Genomic DNA, 14,279 nt, shown 5'->3' on the forward strand with positions numbered 1-14,279 from the left:
GCTGGGTAACTTCGTTTTAAAAAAAAAAAAACTCCACAGTCTTCTGTGCCTTCTTGGCAGGGGGCTGTATCCAGCTCCTTGAAGCACTCGCTCACCCCCATCCCCACTGCTGCCCCATGTTGAAAGAAGACTGTCCCTATACCTTGGACTCCATGTCTCACATTGGGAGCTCCCAGTCTCCATTCTGCGCTTCCAATCCACAGAGCTGCCCTCTGCCTACTGTGGGAGGTTGTGAGGGGGCTGTGGCTCTGCAACTCATTTCTCAGCCCCTTCCTCCAGTCCCATCCTGGGAGCCAACCACCTCCATTCTGTATCTCTAACCCCCAGAGCTTCCTTCTGTCTTGCATGGAAAGAAGTTGATTAATTTCCAGAGCTCCTTTACCTCCTGTACTGGGAGGTAAACCTCACTTCTGAGCTTCACTTATCTTGTGCTTTGCTTCACTTATCATGTTGCTTTGCTTCCCCTCAAGTTTCCACCTCCCATACCACAGGACTGGGCCAAGACTCTGTAGAACTCCTCAGAGATGGGGATGAGGAGGAATTGGAAGTGGGGAAGCCAACTCTGGGGAATTTGACTGAAGCATGCAGTGTTGAACCAGGGTAGGCCCCGCTGGGAAATGCCAGGCAGAGGCAATCTCAGGACACTGCGAGGAACAAAAGACACTTCAGTGCTAAAAAATGCTACTACTGTGCTTTCCCTTCTCTGCAGCGGTGAGGTCTGACAGCACCGAGGAGTGAGGTCATGTAACCCCTTCAGAGGCACGTACTGTGGCTGGCTGTTTCTCCTCTCTAATCCTCTTTTCTCTTTTGGACAGGGTCAGTCTCTAGTGGAACCGGCTTGTGGCCCAAACAAATTCAGTTCTTTAGCTGGACATTTCTTCTTCCCCCTGATTCAGAACTTTGACAGGTGAGATGGTGAGTGCTTGGGGTCCTGGCTTACCAAGGGACTATGGCAACACATGACTGTGAGGGTGAACCTTGACCTTGCTCTGTTAATGTCATCAGTGACTGAACTGAGACGCAGAGAGGTGGTGTGACTTTTCTCAAGGCCCCCACGGGAGTTCGTGCCAGTGTCAGGAATAAAACTCCTGGAGTGCCACATACCAGTCCACAGCTCAGTGGATGAATGGACTAGAAGATGGATAGAAAGCTGGCTAGATTGTCGGGCTCAACTGTCTAGCTGGCAGCCGGTATCAAGCAGAGTGCCCCAGGGGTCGGTCCCGGGACTGGTTTTGTTCAACATTTTTATTAATGATCTGGATGATGGGATGAATTGTACCCTCAGCAAGTTCGCAGATGATGCTAAGCTGAGGGGGAGAGGTAGATACTCTGGAGGGTAGGGATATGGTCCAGAGCGACCTAGACAAATTGGAGGATTGGGCCAAAAGAAATCTGATGAGGTTCAACAAGGACAAGTGCAGAGTCCTGCACTTAGGAAGGAAGAGAGAATCCCATGCACCGCTACAGGCTGGGGACCGACTGGCTAAGCAGCAGTTCTGCAGAAAAGGACCTGGGAATTACAGTGAACAAGAAGCTGGATATGAGTCAGCAGTGTGCCCCTTTGTTGCCAAGAAGGCCAACAGCATACTGGGCTGTATTAGTAAGAGCATTGCCAGCAGATCAAGGGAAGTGATTATTCTCCTCTATTCGGCACTGGTGAGGCCACACGTGGAGTATTGTGTTCAGTTTTGGTCCCCCCACTACAGAAGGGATGTGGACAAATTGGAGAGAGTCCAGCAGAGGTCAACGAAAATGATTAAGGGGCTGGGGCACATGACGTACGAGGAGAGGCTGAGGGAACTAGGGTTATTTAGTCTGCAGAAGAGAGGAGTGAGGGGGCATTTGATAGCAATGTTCAACTGCCTTAGGCGGGTTCCAAAGAGGATGGAGCTCAGCTGTTCTCAGTGGTGGCAGATGACAAAACAAGGAGCAATGGTCTCAAGTTGCAGTGGCGGAGGTCTAGGTTGGATATTAGGAAACACGATTTCACTAGGAAAGTGATGAAGCACTGGAATGGGTTACCTAGGGAGGTGGTGCAACCTCTATCCTTAGAGGTTTTTAAGGCCAGGCTTGACAAAGCCCTGGCTGTGGTGATTTAGTTGGTCCTGTTTTGAGCAGGGGATTGGACTAGGTGACCTCCTGAGGTCTCTTCCAACCCTAATATTCTGTGATTCAAACTCCTAGGCTACGTCCCTTCCCAAAGTGACCATAATACAGCAGTGAATTGGGACGAGGGCCTGTGTTTTCAGAAGTAACTAGGGATTTGGGCTGCGTAGGCAGGAGGTACAATGGGGGATGCCCAAGAAGCATTTGGATGGCTCTAGCCTACTCCAGGCATCTGATGGACAGGGCTTTGTATCTGGAAAAGAGGTGGAGCATGGAGAGTGATGCTTTGCTTTTGGAGGATGCAAAGCAGTAGTTCCTTTGAATGGCCACAAGGGGTTTTGACACACACTAACAGTCCAGACAGTTCGTTCAGTAATGGATGGACGTTTATGACTGAAGTTTTGGTGCTATACATGATTATCAGGCAACATTCCTACAAGCTATTGCATCTCAACTGTAAGGAGCTGCAGTCTGTGGCCTTGGATAGCCGCCATGGTGTTGCTTCCTCCACCTTGCCAGGTGCTTGGAATTATAGTTGACCAAATCTAGGCAGCAGTTTAATGTTAGTCAGGTAAGGATGCTCTAAGGTAATTAAGGACCTGGGTATAGTCCTAACCTGCCTGAGGTTACAGACAGCATTAAAGCAGTCTCAATTCTGATTGTTTACAACATTTGGCATTTGCATGTATTTCTTCCTAGTTCAGCCAGACTTCACCAGAAAGCCAAGTCAGAAGTGCCCCTGGCCAGACGGTGAGCAGTGATGTTCTGAGCACACTTTGGGAGGTGCATGGGAGCCAGTAGATGTGGCGGGAGGCATTCTCCATTTTACTTTGGTAGCCGCTGTCTCCAGGACTGAGATTGCCAGTGACCGGCTGGACACAGTGTTTCCTGCTGACCTTCCAAGCCACGCTCTGGCAGGTCTGAAAAGGCAATAAGAAAACTTGCCAACCCAAAGGAACTGTGTGTCTTGCATTGCAGGCCTCTGGTGACCTTTGACCTTTTGGGAGACGATCACCTTGTGCTGGGAAGGCTGGTGCACACTCTGGCAATCCTGATGTACTTTGCCATCCACGCTGTGGTAAGGAAGTTGAGGCCCATAATGCAGCACTTGCTGACTGCAGTGGGGGTGAGCCCCGAGATGGCCTCTGAAGTGGCATTGGAGCATGGTGCCTGCTGCACTCATTGGGGAATGACCTCAATGTGTAGGGGGATGCCATACCAGTGAGCAGCTGGCAGATGCTGGGGGGTGGGCTGGCCAGAGAACAGGGTTAGGAGCTAGGAATCCTGCATTCTGCTCCCTGCGTGTACTTGGGCATGTATCTTTACTGCCTGTTTCCCCAACTGCAAAATGGGGTTGAGTTAGTTACCTTCCTGCTTCCCAAGAGGGGCCTGAAGGCAGGAAAAATACCCAGTATGTGCTGACTGCTATAAGAGGCGTTGGGTTCCCCAGAGACCCATCTGGGTGACTTTTTCCCCATTGCATGTGGTCCTAGCTGTGGACAAGTCAATATCCCTTGTGAGTCAGTGTGTGAGAAGCTACTTATTCACTGTTCCCCTCAATCCTGTCCTGCAGGCAGCTGCTGCCATGGGAAAGTCACTGCTGGAGTTTGTCTGGGCCCTGCGCTTCCACACAGACTCGTAAGTTGTGTGTTTCTGTGGTTATTTTGGTGATGGGAAGATGATCAGCTTGAGGGCCAGGTGCTCTTACTGGGACTCTTCAATCTCAGGTGGAGAGTATTGCCTGACTGAGGTTACGTGGATGATTTAATGCACCATTCTCTTAGCTCACCTCTGCCCCCTTTCCCTCCCTGCTCCATATTAGAGCAAAGCCTGCAGTGCCTCATGCGGGCAGAAGAGATGGGGCTGTCCTTGGGAGCCCCATCAGCACTAAACACTCCTTTAACCCTTGTATCACAGTTTTGGCTAAGGTGGAACTTTCATTGCCAAATCCTGTGTCCTGGCACCTCACTCATCTTTTGGTCTGAAACCTCTCGAATGTCTTCTCTGTCCAGAGGCGCAGTCAGTGCATGTAGAAAGCATGGCAGAAACCTTTTGGACCCATTTTTGAGTTATCCCTGAGGTGTCTTCCCCATGTAAGATATTTCCGAGGTGCTTTTTTCTGCAGGAGCTCAGAGTAACTGAATGGTTTGGATTTAAACCCCCACAGCTGGAAGGGTATTGAGCAGATCTAGTAACCTTTCAGCTCACCCCCAGCCCAGGCTTCCAGCCTCTTCTGGTCCAGGGAGCAAGAGACTGGCCCCAGCTCTGCTGGGTGGCAGCATAGAGCTGAGCAAGGGGACCAGGTCTGCCAGCTCTGATTAAATCTGTGCTCACTAGGAGTCTGGCTGTGCTGGCAGTAGCCATCTGTGAGAAACTCAAGGGCACTGCAGTAAAACACACTGTCTGGAGAAGAGCAGCTAACATGGTGTGTAGGGGAAAGGAAGAGAGGGAAGCTGCAGCTTCTCACTGGGTCATTGCTTCTCCACCAGGTATGTGCGTCAGGGCCTCCTGTCTGCAGTCTCCTCCATCCTCCTCAGTGTCCCTAGTGAGCGGCTGCTGGAGGACATGACAGACGAGTTCTTGGAGACCCAGTCCTGGCTGGCAGGTGAGGGAAGTGGTGGTGATGTTGGTAACAGGGTGTAGTGTCTGTAGGACAGAAAGGCGACACAGTCTCCCACAGTATTCTTGCCAGCAAGTTAAAGAAGTATGGGCTGGATGAATGGACTATAGGGTGGAGAGAAAGTTGGCTAGATTGTCGGGATCAATGGGTAGTGATTAATGGCTCCATGTCTAGTTGGCAGCCGGTATCAAGTGGAGTGCCCCAAGGGTTGGTCCTCGGGCCGGTTTTGTTCAATATCTTCATTAATGATCTCGAGGATGGCGTGGATTGCACCCTTAGCAAGTTTGCAGATGACACTAAACTGGGAGGAGAGGTAGATACGCTGGAGGGAAGGGATAGGATACAGAGGGCCCTAGACAAATTAGAGGATTGGGCCAAAAGAAATCTGATGAGGTTCAACAAGGACAAGTGCAGAGTCCTGCACTTAGGACGGAAGAATCCCATGCACCGCTACAGACTAGGGACCAAATGGCTAGGCAGCATTTCTGCAGAAAAGAACCTAGGGGTTACAGTGGACAAGAAGCTGGATATGAGTCAACAGTGTGCCCTTGTTGCCAAGAAGGCCAATGGCATTTTGAGATGTATAAGTAGGGGTATTGCCAGCAGATCGAGGGACGTGATCATTCCCCTCTATTCGCCATTGGTGAGGCCTCATCTGGAGTGCTGTGTCCAGTTTTGGGCCCCACACTACAAGAAGGATGTGGAAAAATTGGAAAATGTCCAGTGGAGGGCAACAAAAATGATTAAGGGACTGGAACACATGAGTTATGAGGAGAGGCTGAGGGAACTGAGATTGTTTAGTCTGTGGAAGAGAAGAGTGAGGGGGGATTTGATCGTTGCTTTCAGCTACCTGAAAGGGAGTTCCAAAGAGGATGGTTCTAGACTATTCTCAGTGGTAGAAGAGGACAGGACAAGGAGTAATGGTCTCAAGTTGCAGTGGGGGAGGTTTAGGTTGGATATTAGGAAAAACTTTTTCACTAGGAGGGTGGTGAAGCACTGGAATGTGTTACCTAGGGAGGTGGTTGAATCTCCTTCCTTTGAGGTTTTTAAGGTCAGGCTTGACAAAGCCCTGGCTGGGATGATTTAGTTGGGGATTGGTCCCGCTTTGAGCAGGCGGTTGGACTAGATGACCTCCTGAGGCTGCTTCCAACCCTGATATTCTATGAAGGGATGTTTTGCTACTTTCTTTGTGCTGCTGAACAGAGCCTCATGTGGAAGTGCATGTATCATTCGTGTTAAGAAGGGGCCAAATTATCAATCCAGTACAGCCCTTGCTGCAAGGTGGGGGGTGTTGCAGAGGCATCCAAAGTGCAAGCCTTGGGCCAAATATGGTCTGTAGTATTCTAACATAGTCACCTTCACCTTCCATAGGTAAATATGGCCTACGGAGACTCCAGGTCCAGAATACAGTGCACTTATGCCAAGCACCATATCCCCTCATATTCCATGGACTTGTAGGCTGGACCTTCATGTTTTAAATTACTTGCAGACCTTGAACTTCTGATAAGCAACCAGTGTGCTCCTGGGTTGGCAGAATTTGCACAGCCCAGGTGCACTGGGTGCATGGAGGATGGGGAGCATCCTCATACCAGTTTTCATGGTGGCAAATGATGAGAGCAGGAGGGCATGGTTCTTTCTTCCAACTTTCCTAGTGCTGAGGGAACAAACATCTGGTCTACAAAACAGAGTGAGTGACTCAGCCAGTGTGCACTGCAGGAGCGTGGCCTGCAGCACGTGGCAGCACGTATCACACAGCACTGCCTTCGGGGTGACATGCTGGAAACTTGCAAGAGGAAATGGCACTGTATGCTCTCAGCCTCGGGCTAGGTTTGGATGCACTTCTGTGTGCTAATTGGGCCCTTTACTATTCTTCTGCCCTCAGTTGGTTTCCTTCACCATCCTGACATTTAGAAAACTGGCTTCCCATGGGGGCTGGGGCGGAAGTGACACCGACACAGCCGGTCTCTGATCCCTGCAGGTTATATAGCTCTGTGCCCTTAAAGGGAAAGAGCAGCCACAGGGGCCAGAAACTCCACGTTTCCCATGACATGGTGTGTGCTGAGGAATCTGCCTCCCTCTGCTATAACGTTCCTGAGAGCAAGGGGAGTCTTTCCATGAATGTTGTAAATGTTTGAGGAATTCAGTTCAAGGAGCGTTGTGGTCTGCCTGTCTTTAACTAGCTGATAGTTTTAGCTGTACTTGGCAGGGAGAGGGGAAGGCCTGGAATAGCAGCACCTCCTTTCTGTGTCTGAAACTAGTCTTGTGGATGCCTCTTCTGGTGCTAGGAAGATACAGTGTGTCAGTGGTGATGTTTGTACAGAGGCAGTGTGCACAGCTGAGTTCAGATAGCATGGTGGTGATTGCAGGATAAGAGCATAATAATTGCAGCACATCAAGCACCAGAAGCCTGCACAGCCCTCTTATACACACAAGCCTTGGTTCCTGCCCCAAAAACTTTACATTCTAATTTCATCCCAGATGGAACCAGTCTGACGCATGCGGTGTCCTGGATACCATTAGAAAGTCTTCATCCGACGAAGTGGGTATTCACCCACGAAAGCTTATGCTCCAATACATCTGTCAGTCTATAAGGTGCCACAGGACTCTTAGCCGCTTTTACAGATTCAGACTAACACAGCTACCCCTCTGATATTAAAAAGTCAGTGGTTTCCAGCAGGTACTACAGAATTCCTCTGCACTTGGAACAAGAAACAACTGGGCTGTCTCGCTCCCTCTGCTGGGGAGCACCGGTTGGGAAATGCTGAACTGATGGCCATCCCTGAATGGGAGAAGCTGCCCTGGGTTGGAGAAGGCACATCATTCTTGCATTGGTCACTTCTGATAAGCTTCAGCTGCAGAGCATTTTGAGGATGAGAGTTCTAAGCAGCATTTAATGTGTCACTTTCCTTGTTCTGCCTCATCCCCTTGGGTAGGTTATGATAGGCCCTGTCCTTAAAATTCAGTTACTCCATCATCTTGAAAAGATATGATCCCTTCTTTGGCTCAGCTGCAGAGGTCCTTGGAGGGAATCCCCTTCACCCCACATGAGGCCTGGAGCAGTTTGCAGGGAGTGTGTGTCTTCTCATGTCAGGACTTCTGAGGTGCAGGGTTACTCCCCTTCCTTTCTCCCTACCCTCTCTTGCAGCATAGTTAGCTCAAGTTCCATGCTATGACATCGTCTCCAGTTGCATATCACAGGCTCTGAGCTAATAAACTGGGACTGTACACTCTCTCATATGGCTGCTTCCCCCACCTAGAGTATGGAAACACCAGCCTGAAGCTCTCCCTGAATTTATAAATAACCCTACTCCATCCGTGTGAGTCATGTGCTTAGGCTGACACAGTGCTGGGCTCTGAGCACACTGCTTGTGCGTACAGGATATCCTCACACAGACTCTTTGCTCTTCCAGACTCCCTCCTGCTCTGACATCCTGAGTGCATCCTGAGTTTTTACTTTGAGCTGATTATGGGCCCCTGGAATAACAGTTTCATGGATGTTCTGCAAATGCCTTCATTTACACGCTGCTCACAGCGCCAGCTCTGTGTGAAGGCACGAGCATCGCTTGGGCCTGTCTTACGCTTCCGTCAGCTGACTGCTAGCTATACTTAAGGGCTATTCTTATTCTCTACTACACCCATTTGTGCACATGGTTATATGATTTGTTGGTGATTGTGTTCAAACAGAATATGTGCGCACAAGAGTTAGAAGCTGCTTTAAAACCTAACCCTTTTTGCCCTGATGTCGGGTTTCCAAGCCCCCTTCATCACCTGCCCCACTGCCAGTCATTTTGGAACTAACATTCTAAGCGTTAGTGTGCACCTGGGTGAGTGAGCATGCAACATAGGCTAAAACTATTGTTTAGTCTAAGCAATCTGAGTGTAGATATCTCATGGGAGATAAGTTGAGTAGCTTCTGGGCCTAAATCTGAGCAGTGCGAGAAGTGTTGAGGATTAGTTTTCTTTCACTGTTACTGGATTTCAGCAGTTCAGGAAAGGACTGTAAAGAGCATGCTTGTTTTCCTCCCACCGTCAAATAATGGCATCATCCTCTTTTGCAGATGTAGCAGAAAAGGACCCAGATGGAGACTGCAGGAGGCTGGCCTGGCAGAACCTGCTGCTAATGGAGAACCTGCTGAAGAAACTCAGAAGTATCCCTTCCTAGTTGTAGGGGGGAAACTGAAAACAGAGGTGACCTCCACCTAACACACTTGCCAACTGGGTGTTCCTAGGTACTGCTGGGCCCCTTCACTAATCACCTGGTTGGAGAAGAAAAGGGGAGAGGTGTAGAGCTAAAGCCAGGGAGCCCGACTTGACATCTGGACTTTGTAGTGGGGGCTAACTCAATGAGCTATTTGCTATCTGGTACTGAGTGTACAGATGTAGGAAAGTGGACTAGTGCTGCCATCCTCTCTGCACGTCCCCCTCTCCAACACACTCTGCACCAGCTATTTATAGCCTTGGCAAATTTTAAATGTTCAGCTAAAAATATAATGAAGACCTCACATAAGACTTCTCTTCATGAAAACAGGAGGAGTGGACGTGGCATTTTACCTCATGGGGCCAGCTCTATGGCATCCCTGTAGTGAAGGGTTGAGGGTCTCCCAGCAGTCAGCCTTTGGCAAACTAGTTACCAACCTCCTGGGAGGGATCATAGAAGATTAGGGTTGGAAGAGACCTGAGGAGGTCATCTAGTCCAATCCCACCTAAATCACCCCAACCAGGGCTTTGTCAAGCCTGGCCTTAAAAACCTCTAAGGATGGAGATTCCACCACCTCCCTAGGTAACCCATTCCAGTGCTTCACCACCCTCCTAGTGAAATAGTGTTTCCTAATATCCAACCTAAACCTCCCCCACTGCAACTTGAGACCATTGCTTCTTGTTCTGTCATCTGCTACCACTGAGAACAGCAGAGCTCCATCCTCTTTGGAACCCCTCTTCAGGTAGTTGAAGGTTACTATCAAATCTCCCCCTTACTCTTCTCTTCCGCAGACTACACAAGCCCAGTTCCCTCAGCCTCTACTTGTAAGTCATGTGCCCAAGCCCCAATCATTTTTGTTGCCCTTGGCTGGACTATCTTCAATTTGTCCACATCCTTTCTGTAGTGGGGGGCCCAAAACTGGACACAGGACTCCAGATGTGGCCTCACCAGTGCTGACTAGAGGGGAACGATCACGTTCCTTGATGTGCTGGGAATGCTGCTACTACTACTACAGCCCAATATGCTGTTGGCCTTTTTGGCAATGAGGGCACACTGCTGCCTCGTATCCAGCTTCTCGTCCACTGTAATCCCCAGGTCCTTTTCTGCAGAACTGCTGCTTAGCCAGTCGGTCCCCAGCCTGTAGCAATGCATGGAGTTCTTCCATCCTAAGTGCAGGACTCTGCACTTGTCCTTGGTGAACCTCATCAGATTTCTTTTGGCCCAATCCTCCAATTTGTCTAGGTCACTCTGGACCCTATCCCTACCCTCTAGCATATCTGCCTCTTCCCCCCAGGTTAGTGTCATCCGTGAACTTGTTGAGAGTGCAATCTATCCTATCATCCAGATCATTAATAAAGATATTGAACAAAACTGGCCCCAGGCCCTACCCCTGGGGCACTCTGCTTGATACCAGCTGGCAACTAGACAGCGAGTTGTTGAGCCCAACAACTAGCCAGCTTTCTATCCAGCTTATAGTCCATTCATCCAATCCATACTTTTTTGTTGTTGTTGGCAGGAAAACTGTGGATTGAGTGGTTCGTTGTAAAGGATGATTCTAGTCAAGAGTTACACATTGTGAACATCCCCAGTGGGCTCCTGCGTATTGACAATGTGCATAATCTTAGAGCAGAGACTCGGTCCACCAGGGTTGGTGTGGGGGAGGCAGGGCTCTAGTTTCTAGTTACACGGTGTCTTTTTCCTCAGGTGTGAATAATCTTAATATGGTTGGAAGCTGCAAGCAGAGGAAGGAGATTGAGCACTTCACATGCTACAGTCTATACTAGCATTCTATTAAAGAGAAACTTGCTGAAAGCTGGAGTGTCTTGTTCTTAAGGCATAACTCATTTCAGTCTCATTTTAACATCCTATTCCAAACTGCTTAATATTTGTGAAATCTCACAAAGGAAACCAGCCACTCCAACCCTCCTCTGTAACATCAGGTAGTATGGAATGTGTTCAGGTGACTGCTGAAAACACATAGTTTCTCTTACAGCAGGGACTAAGGCCATGTCTATGCTAGCATCCCCTCAGTGACATAAATTTTGCTGGCATAAGTGCTTGCTGAGCTGGTTTTATTATGTCACCGGGAGAGCTCTCCTGGCGGCATAATGCAGCTACACAAGCACTTACAGTGATACAGCTGTGCTTTTGAAAGCTTTTAAGTGTAGACATGGCCATAGATAAGGACATTGCTATGGTGAGATTGAGGGGGAGAGACTCTGACAGGTCTGATCCTGCCTTGAGCTGCAAAGCAGAGCTTAATCTAGATGTTCAGTCACTAGGTAGGGGGCTTGTCGTCTCCTTCTAGAACAGAGCCCACTGAGAATGGTCCTGACATTTCACTAGGAATATTTTCCCCAATTAAAATCAAGTAAAGGGTTTTGAACTTTATCCACTTTAAATCCAGGGTTTGGTTTGGGAAAGGCTTCAAGTTAAGAAAACTGTGCAGGATAAATTACTCCAACTCCAGCCTATGCAGGAGTGGAGGAGGTAGAATTTATTCTTCTGTAACTGCAAGCTCTACTCCAAGTGATCCTTTGCTAAATTAAATGCAAGATCTAGAGGGACTAGTTAACAGGGGAAGAAGTCTCCTACTTCTGTAGAAGGTCACTGATTTGAATTTTGACACAGCTCTGAATGACTCAGGCACCTGCTGAGCCCATTCTCTCTCTATTTGAGGCCTTGTCATATCATTGCGAAGTGTTTTAACTAAACTGCCTTCTGTATGCATAGACAGTTAGAGCTAGACATGCTTGATTCACTTTTCTACTGCTCCTGTACTCATGGGATTAGGATTAGCTAATGCCTTAATTAATCAGACATTCTTTTTTTTTCCTTAAAAATTTATTGACGTATTAAAAATGTCTAAATTTGCACAATAAAAAAAGAAAGATTAATAGTAGCTGTCTGAGGCCCAACCTGTCCCTCTGCCCTGACTTAGTGCTTGAGCTTTAACAGTTTTGCTTATACATAACAAATTAATCTTCTTAGTATGATCCAGGCAAACTACAGCGTCAGGCTGTGCATTAAGTGAAGTATTTGACTTTCTGCCCTTAACAAGCCTAGACCAGGTAGCTGGGTGCTGTAACAATGGCCAGGCTTCCTCACAGCTGAATGTGAATGTTGCCAGTTTACACAGTAAGCCATCAGGGATCCTCGACTTCATCAGCTACATCCTCTTCCACCTCCTTGTTGTCTTCAATACTGTTGTGGCGAATTCGTTCTGGGACAGGGTTCTGGTTCCAGGGAATGCCCAGCCCTCTGTGAACTGCCTCAATGGTCCGTTCATTCACATAGTAGGTCAGGTTTACGCATGGAATTCTTTTCCGCATCTCCTCCAAGTATCTGTAGGCCTAGGGGTAATGGATGTTAGGGTATCAGGCATGAGATGTGTTCTTGTTGTTCTCATATCACAGCAGCCTGGCAAAAAACATCTAGATATGTTGCATTCACAGAATATCAGGGCTGGAAGAGACCTCAGGAGGTCATCTAGTCCAACCCCCTGCTCGAAGCAGGACCAATCCCCAATTTTTGGCCCAGATCACTAAATGGGCGCCTCAAGGATTGAACTCACAACCCTGGGTTTAGCAGGCCAATGCTCAAACCACTGAGCTATCCCTCCCCCCCAGATATAGGTTGCTAGGCTCAGACCTCCCAGCCTATGCAAACTGAGTTACCAGTGCAGGGCTGGTTCACAAGCTCTCTTCAGTTACCTGTGGGGTTTGTTCAATATTGGTATTAGCACAGAGGGTGCTGCAGTCTCAGTTCGGGCATCACACTAAACTGTTCAGTAGTGTTGGGGATTCTTAGGAGATCCGTGAGATGACTCTCTAGAGGGACTTGAGCCTCCCAGCCGTTTCCAAGATTTAAAAAAAAAAAAATCCAGGAGCCAGGGCCTTTATAACACCTAAACTTTTAGAAAACCCTCTAACTTTCACTTGTTTTTGCAGAAGAGCAACAACATGGAAACCAATCACTAGAATGATGAGAGTCTTTTGAATAAAAACTGGGATTAGCATTTAAATCCAAGGGAAGGGAGGACATGGGTTTTCCAATACCAGCCCCCATCCTCTGCCCTGATACCTGAAGCACTGCCAAGGTCAGAGATGTCAAATTTTAGTTTCAGTTCTTCTGAGGGTACCCAAATTTCTCAGACCCACTTTTTTTTTTAGAAATAGTAAAATAGAGCATTTCTGAAACAAAATATGTAAAATTGACAAGAATGTCAATATCACTGCTCCAGGAGCTCTGGCTGGAGGCAAGGTTCTTGGGGCTGCTATGCTCCCTGGTCAAGCCGGGGCTCCCAGAGTCCAGGGCAGCCCTGCCATTCAGATTAGTACAGGGCCAAGGACACTCAATCTTCCGGACTCTCAGGCTGCCCTATTCCTGAGCTGGCAGCAGCCCTACAATAGTCTGCATCATAGGGCTGCCCCAGACTCTGGGAGCCAGTCTTAGGACTTCCAGGTTCCAGCTCCAGTTGGGGCTGCTGGACTCTCTGCTGCAGAGCTGTCAATTCCAGAACACTAGCAGGTTTCCAATGGATGGATGTGTAACATTACACACAGAAACCTGCTACTGGTTCAGCAAAAGTTATCAAATCTGCACGAGACTTGGCAAAATGTTTTGCCCTAGTGAATCATCATTTTCCAGCTAAGAACATAAGAATGGCCATACTGGGTCAGACCAGAGGTCCATCTAGCCCAGTATCCTGTCTTCTGACAGTGGCCAATGCCAGGTGCCCCAGAGGGAATGAACAAAACAGGTAATCATCAAGTGATCCATCCCCTGTCGCCTATTCCCAGCTTCTCGCTAAGTTTCATCAGAAAATTTCTGAGTGGCTCTAGTCAAGACAGCTTGTAATAAACAGGTTAGTGCCAGAGCAGGAGAGCATGATGCTCAGCACCTGGCTGGTCCAGAACAGCAGGTTACTTTTAGTCCAAGGCCTGTAATCCTGTGCCATTCTGCACTCTGCTGTTTGGCACTTCCTGCTCTGAACAAATGACTCATCACTTCCCCAGATGGCTACAAATTTATGATTTCCCATTTTTTCTGGGCCAGCCAGGTGGCTCTTGGAGGCACAGTGCAATTACAGAGAAATGACCAGAAATAACCTACTGCTCCTCTCTCTCTATTAATGGGAATGGTTACGAGTATCTCAGGAGCCACCTCTATGAATGTTACTCTCAAAGTCCTGTAAAGTAAACTTCTTTCTCCCACCACAGATTAAAAATGGATTCAGTCTTGCTGCTCCTTTAGCATACCCTACACCAGGATCAAAACTGCAAGCACCACACGGTGCTTCGCAATGATACTTCAGCTCTCTTGCCCGGCAAAGGTCAACATAAATACTCCAAG

General features: G+C 48.4%; 2 protein-coding genes across 6 annotated transcripts in view; one reads left to right on the forward strand and one right to left on the reverse strand.

Moving 5' to 3' along the window:
* TELO2 (telomere maintenance 2) overlaps positions 1-12,113 on the forward strand; it is a 44,390-nt gene extending 32,277 nt beyond the window's left edge. For 2 of the 5 annotated variants that reach the window (XM_077828864.1, XM_077828866.1), the window contains 6 exons: positions 816-907; positions 2,806-2,856; positions 3,085-3,184; positions 3,680-3,744; positions 4,596-4,711; positions 8,785-12,113. In XM_077828864.1, coding sequence (XP_077684990.1) covers positions 816-907; positions 2,806-2,856; positions 3,085-3,184; positions 3,680-3,744; positions 4,596-4,711; positions 8,785-8,888 — 528 coding nt within the window. In that variant the 3' untranslated portion in view covers positions 8,889-12,113. Of the gene's footprint in view, positions 1-815; positions 916-2,805; positions 2,857-3,084; positions 3,185-3,679; positions 3,745-4,595; positions 4,712-8,784 lie in introns of those variants that run through there. The other 3 variants (XR_013347354.1, XM_077828865.1, XM_077828867.1) reach the window with 3 other exon arrangements.
* The window catches only part of IFT140 (intraflagellar transport 140), a 253,776-nt gene continuing 251,567 nt past the window's right edge, over positions 12,071-14,279 (reverse strand). Inside the window, 1 exon segment of the mRNA XM_077828863.1 lies at positions 12,071-12,277. Within this exon segment, the coding sequence (XP_077684989.1) occupies positions 12,071-12,277 (207 nt within the window).

This window comes from Eretmochelys imbricata, chromosome 10, assembly GCF_965152235.1.
Source record: "Eretmochelys imbricata isolate rEreImb1 chromosome 10, rEreImb1.hap1, whole genome shotgun sequence".
In the NCBI taxonomy this organism is placed as follows: Eukaryota; Metazoa; Chordata; order Testudines; family Cheloniidae; genus Eretmochelys; species Eretmochelys imbricata.